Below are 6,859 nucleotides of genomic sequence, written 5' to 3'. Positions count from 1 at the left end.
GTCACGTCATAGTATACATGGTAGTACGATTGTGTCACGTCATAGTATACATGGTTTAATTACAGAGAGCTGCAGAGACACACACACACACACACCTTATGTTTATTTTTAACACTTGCATGTGTTGTTAAATTAGAGCATTTTAACAACACTGAGCTTTGGTATAGTTACAAGTATTCTTTTCAGTTTTGTGCTTATTTCCACTTCTAACTTATTTGCTATGCTTTAAATACAGACAGGGTGGTGATTAAGTTTTACGACAGTCAAAAAATAAAATGTAAAGGAAACAGTTGTTACACATGATTGCGTGCAACAGCTGTGGTTTGTAATTTAAAGGAGTGCTTTTAACATTTTGGGGGAAAAACTCTTATTCACTTTCTTGCTTAGACGAGAAGATTGAGAGTAAACATGAAGCTACCACGATCAACCTGTTAGCTTAGCATAGCGCAAACATTGGACACGGAGGAAACAGCCAGCTTGGTTCTGCATTAATCAAACTGGATATGACGTGTTAATCAGTGAGCTTTATAGGGCCAGTGTGAAGCATTGAGGAGTAACTATTCTCAGATATCGTTGTATGACGACCTGAAACTAAGAATCGTGTTTTCGTTAGCTTAGCATGATCACTTCATACCTACATAGGGAGTTTCTGAAGTGGATGTAGTTGTCGTGACGTCACCCATTAATTAGTGGACTTCGGTTTTGAAGCCTTGAGTTTGGCAATTTGGCCGTCGCCATATTGGATTTTTGCAACCAGTGAACGGAAGTGACAATATTTGACCTGCGGAGGAGTGATGTAGAGACGCCGTATACGGCTCTGGTAGCGGCTCCTTTAAAACATGATATTCAACACTGATATCACAAACTAAAATATACAAAATAAAACAAAATACATATTTTAAAGTGCTTTTTTCGCTTGCTTTGTCTTTACCTGAAGTTTGTTTTGCATTGTTCTGTTCGTTTTCACATTCACGTTTGTCTCAGTTTTGTTCATGAAGGAATGAGATTGTTTAAACTTAATGCTTTTCTTCTGTGCAGCTTTTGGGGGAATCTTCCTCATGTGGACCGTGCCATGTTTCAGGCTGTTGGTTTGTTTAAGAGCGTAACTCTTCACATCAGCTTTGGCAGTTTGGTTGGTCGCTGGTTTAACTTTGTTTCTGAAAGGCGTCATCACAGCTGTCTTCTTTGATTGTTCCTTGGATTTCTGTCTCACAGTGTTCTTCTTCATTTCTGCGTTAGCTGGCTGCTTTTTCAGCACTTTTTTCTTCTTCCACGGTTGCAACTTAATTGTCTTCCTCGCTTTCTTATCAAGTGATTTCCATTTCAGCTTCACAGCAGAGCTCGTCATGGCCTCGCTGGCAGCGGTCGCTGCTGGTGTGTCGTGGCTCCTCGTCACCGTTGGTTTGGGGGTGAGTTTGAATTGTCTTGGTGGTGGTCTGGTAGGTTTTTCATTTGTGTCCAGCACAGTCACTGAAATTGCGCCGATGTCAGTAAGTACCCATTTTCACATTTTTACTCAACTCTGCACCCAAATATGTTGCATTTGTATACGCCTGGATCCAAAACTAGGCTCCAAAAACCAGGCCTGAATGTTTAAAACGCAGTCCTGTTTCTGCCTCTTTCTATTTACAGTATGTTTCATGTAAAACGGGACACTGCTTCTTCTAGTTTTATAGAAGACCTCAGTGTGATTATACAATTTGGCAGCAAAGAAACAGTGAATGTCGGCAATTTGTTGGCTTGCCAGAACAGATGCCTCCTGACTCTAACCTCTAACCTCTAATTTAAACGACTTGATAACATGTTGTGTGCATGTTGTTTATATTTAGTGCACCTTGATTGAACCAAGCCTATTTTCTACTTTCAAAAAAAAGAGAAACACCACGGACATACAGTATTTCAGTCCTACAATTTCTCTTTCAAAGGCTTCTGGTATGTGCACATCGTTAAAACGTCACATTAAGAGTTAAGAAGAAGAAGGTGAACTGAGGTGACTTACGTTCTCGGGCCACAAAGGGAACCTTCTTCCCTCTGACTTTGACAGGCAGCGGCTTCTGCTTACATTTTCCAGGAGGAGCTCTCCTGTAAAAGTTATGTTATGTTAATTAATGTCTGGCACAATCATTTATTGTCCTAAGTCTTATATTGTCTTACAGAGTTTTTATCTCATGTTGTTTTAACCAGTACACCTGCCTGAAAACTCACTAAATTACAGATTTCATGACTTAAGAGAATCATGAGATCTGTGTGGCTGATATGAGTGCATTGATGATCACAATGTGAGAGTACAGAAAAACAAAATGACAACAAAATAAATAACATTTCCCACTCATCACCATGTTTGATTGATGGTTTAATGTAAGCTGTGTGTGACTCTTCACCTGGAAGGGTCCATGAATTTGAAAACAGTTCCATGAGGAGAGTTGGCGCCGGGGTACGCAGTGGCCAACAAATAGAGTTCCCCTAAAACAAGAAGAGAACCGTCTGATGAGAACTGTTCCATTGGTACTAAACATCACTACACGCTGTGAGGAAGCACTGTCACCTGCTTCATCTTCAGCAAATGAGATGATGAACTTGTGGTGATGATTGATGAGTCCAGGAAAGGAGCACGTCTTTGTTTCCCCCATACACAAACTCCTCTCCCTCCAGGTTCATGTGGACTTCTCTTCCTCCAACGCCATCACTCGACTGCAAGATAACAGGAATCACCAACCAACCAAAGACATGTATCACATGTAAAGAATCAATAGTTCATCTCTCAACTTTCATCTTGTGAATAGGATGAAACACCAATAAAAAGCCTGTTGGCCATCATGTATATATTGTATTATGTATTAACTCGAAAACAAGACTGTAAGAAGAAACTCCATTAGTGCCGTTTGAATTAGGAAACTCCATCACTTCAGATATTGAAGGAGTCGTTTCATTTAACGCCTATTAGATTTAAATAAGAAGCTTGATACACTCTCATTACTTGATCAAAATAAAGCTACAAGGAGAGGTTTTTAAAGGCCAGGTCCATTACTTCTTTTACATTTTAAGTCGCTTTGGATAAAAGCGTCTGCTAAATGACTGTAATGTAATGTACGGTAATGTAATGTAATTTTACCATTAATTCGCTCTCTTTCTCGTCATTTTTACCACGCAGAACATGGTTTAAACACTTCAAAGTATCCAAACTAACCCTTTTAGTTGTTTTCAAACTTCGCACAGCTAACGTAGACTCACAGTATTTATAAGCTTATTGATTAGCTCACTTTGGTAACCTACGTCACTGCTCTTTGCTAACTGCTGAGTGGATGTTTCCATTCCTGGAAAACCTGGAAAAGATTCTCCAACCTTACAGGAGGCTTCAGGGCAGAACAGACACAATCCTGTAAAACGATGCATTGTTATTTAATACACATTCAATCAAAAGGATACAGTGTGTAAATCACGAGTCGTGGCTTTAGGTTTTTCTACTGAATAGAACCAGGCTAGCTGTTCCCCTCTGCTTCCAGTCTTTATGCTAAGCTAAGCAGCAACTTCCCATTTAGCGCACACACATAAGTGATATCGATCTTTTCATCTCAACTCCAAGGGGAAAAGTAAATATTCAGTTTTGGTGTGATACATTTGGATGATCCTGATTATTAGTGAATTCAAATGCTTTTAAAGTTTGTTCATATTTTGTCACATTATGAACTAATGAGATTAATAAATTGGAGCAAACTGAATATATATGGTGTGATTGAATATCAGTGGAGTGACACAGATGCTAGAACAAAAGTCACATTGTAAGTCAGTTAAACTTAAGTAAACCCAGGGACTCCAGTGATGCGTCTTGAATTCCTTCCAAAATGCAAAAAGCACAACAGCTGAGCAACCATGCTGTTCCTTTCCTCTTCAGATGTTTCTCTCCACAACAGTTGGAGTTCTCTATTTGGCTGAGATCAACACAATCTTACCCGCTCATGAAGTCTCCAAAGATGTACAGTCCGTTGAGATTGGGTGACTCACATCCTCTGTACACGTATCTGCCTGTCACAGACTTCCCAACATGATGGCTGTATGCAAATATGGGGAGGATGTCGTCTGTGGTGGCAGAGAAAGATGCACTGAATTTAACTCAAATCTGAAGCATCAGAATAGGATAGAAAGCGTGGCTCATTATGGCGGAAATCACAGGTGGTGAAAGTGTCGACGAGACAGAAAATAGCTCTTGATTTTTATCACACGAACAGCAGAAGATACTGACCCAAGGAGGAGTTGTGGCACAGTTTTATATCAAAGCACTCAAAGCCCTCTTCAGCTCTCCATCCATAGTTCCCTCCCTTCACGATGATGTCAATTTCCTCGTAGCGGTTTTGACCCACGTCTCCACAGAATATCCTGCCCCTGCCGTACCGGCTGACCGGGTCTCCGCGGTCCACAGAGCAGCGCCACATGTTTCAGCACATGGACATTAAAAAAGGGACTTGAATGCTCCAGGTCAACTTAACCTCATACACATACTGTGAACTCACACAAACAAGGAAACATCAGGTGTTTCACCTGAACTGAGCAGCACCTGCATGAAAATCACCATATCGAGAAAAAGAAGCTTATTAATGAACAGCTGTACTAAAAGGGCTCATTTTCGTTCAAAGTCTTTTTAAATGTTTTTCAACACATTTGGAACACGACGGGAGTTGTTGATGGAGGAGTTCATGAGTTCAACTGCTGTTACCTCAGACAGGAAACCGTTGGGAGCTGTCACTTGAAGAAACGTGAGGCACCTTACTTGTTTTGCGCATTGCCATACTTCCCGAATGCATCTCCAGCTTTTCCACCATCACCAGTAAAGATGTACAAACATCCATCGAGACCGAACAGCAGCTGGCCTCCGTTGTGGTTTGCGGCAGGCTCCACGATCTCTAGAATGGTTCTGAATGTAAAAAAGATGCAAGTTGAGAACAATGTCATCTGCTAAAGGTGATAAACATCTGGTTTTCATGGTTCTAAAGTCTGCCTTCAGGTCATGATCTATCCAGGCGTTACGTCTTCACTATGGGTACTTTGGTGTAGCACACTCATTCCATAGGCCATCATTACTGAAGTGGTTTTACAGGGTTGTCTTTGGCCTGGAAGCAGTGACTTCCTCTGCTGTTTGCCAGACAAAACCTCAGTTGGAACCAGAACTTGACATTATTAAACTTCTAGTTTTGTATGCATTGAACAAAGGATATAAAACATGTTCGTTTGTGAGTTGTAGAAGGGCTGGTAGGGAGATTTTGTTACTTTTTGGAGAGAGCCAGGCTACCTGTTTCATCCTGTTTTCAGTCTTAATGCTAAGCTAGGCTAACCAACCAACTGGCGGTAGCTTCATGTTTACAGACCTGAGAGTAATATTAATCGTCTCATCTAACTCTTAGCATAAATTGCATATCAGCTTATTAAATCCCAAAATGTGGCATAAGCAGCTGCTGAATGTCTGTAATTCACCCAGGGGCCCCTAAAAAATACAACAATGGAAATTCTCTCATCTGTTAAAGATTTTTCTTTCTCTGGATTTGTTAAAAAAAAACAGGACTTGGGGGGGGGGGGGGGCACTATTCCTAAAATGCAATTACAGTACCCTAATTTGAATATGTGACATTTTGAGGATTATAACAAATGACCAAAATTGGGGCATGGTCGCAAACTTGAAGATTATGACAAGTAATAATAAAAAGGCACCACATTTTGGGATTTGGGGGTACTGTAACATCAGGGACTGTATCTTGAATTTACAATATCTTATGGCGTTTTCTGTACTTTTGATATGTGCTTTCTTTTAATTGTTGCACATTAAGTTGAGCACACTTCCCGCTGAGAAAAGAGATAAATGAAAAGGCGCGCAAGGCCCCAGAAAAGCTTCAGCCGCCCCTGAAGTGATTTACAGTATTCATCTCAGAACATGTTGGTGCAAGCTTTAGTGCACTTCCAGCCGAGGCTGACAGTATAGGTATACGTCTTTCAAAGGGTAATTGCAGTAAAGGTGCACAATTATACATTGTCAGCAGAACTTTGATGCCATTAAAAGAGCAAAAGGAAGCTATAGCTTCCTTTTACGGAAGTACGGATCAGCCTTGTTCATATCGTGGGCAGACACCTGCATCTCACTGACTCTGACCTTCTCCACCTCACTGTTGACCTGGATAGAGTAGTAGATGAAGAAGCGTCCGTTGTCCCGGTACTCGGGGTGGAAGGCCATGCCCAGGAAGCCCCTCTCGTCCCCCAGCCAGGGCGTCGTCATCACCTCCCCACTCATGTCCAGGAAGGGCTGCTCTAGCCGGCTGCCGTCATGCAGGTGAACCCACACGAAGCCCACCTGCTCGGCGATGAACATGCGATGTGTGCCGTCGCCGCTGTGAAGCATCAACACGGGGTTCCTGAGGTTGTTGGCCACCTCTGTGAGGCACACCTGGAGACACCCTCTGGGGTCCTCCGCCACCCGTCCCAGGTTGCTGTTGAGGTCGGGGCTCTTCTAGACGTTGGGGTAGCAGTAGTCCCGGTCGGACAAGTCGACCAGGCTGCAGAACGTGGACGCGTCTCGCTCAGACGTGTCCTGCAGCAGCTGGTTCTCGGTTAAATATTTCACCACATGGCGACATTTGCCGTGAAACTCGGTGAAGTAGTCGAAGCAAAGGCCAGGTAGCTCTCTGACTATCACAGAGACGATTAATGACACTGGTAAAAAAGAAGGCAAAGATTAAAGGGGACACTTTCTCTCCCTCTGTCTTTATTAGTATCCCATTAGCACTAGCATTATTATCCCAGTAGCACTGGCATTAGTATCCCAGTAGCACTAGCATTATTATCCCAGTAGCACTGGCATTATTATCCCAGTAGCACT

At 42.2% G+C, this 6,859-nt stretch overlaps 1 protein-coding gene across 1 annotated transcript in view; it reads right to left on the bottom strand.

The window, feature by feature from the left end:
* Positions 1-761: 761 nt before the first annotated feature.
* hhipl2 (HHIP-like 2) overlaps positions 762-6,859 on the bottom strand; it is a 7,713-nt gene continuing 1,615 nt past the window's right edge. Inside the window, 8 exon segments of the mRNA XM_031877401.1 lie at positions 762-1,470; positions 2,000-2,082; positions 2,382-2,463; positions 2,546-2,691; positions 3,951-4,077; positions 4,241-4,428; positions 4,766-4,916; positions 6,079-6,706. Of these exon segments, the coding sequence (XP_031733261.1) occupies positions 899-1,470; positions 2,000-2,082; positions 2,382-2,463; positions 2,546-2,691; positions 3,951-4,077; positions 4,241-4,428; positions 4,766-4,916; positions 6,079-6,706 (1,977 nt within the window). The 3' untranslated portion in view covers positions 762-898.

The sequence above is a fragment of the Anarrhichthys ocellatus genome, unplaced genomic scaffold (genome assembly GCF_004355925.1).
Source record: "Anarrhichthys ocellatus isolate YVR2014 unplaced genomic scaffold, GSC_Weel_1.0 scaffold135, whole genome shotgun sequence".
Lineage (NCBI taxonomy): Eukaryota > Metazoa > Chordata > Actinopteri > Perciformes > Anarhichadidae > Anarrhichthys > Anarrhichthys ocellatus.
Note: the sequence above shows the minus strand (reverse complement) of the source record. Positions and strands in the feature narration are given on the sequence as shown.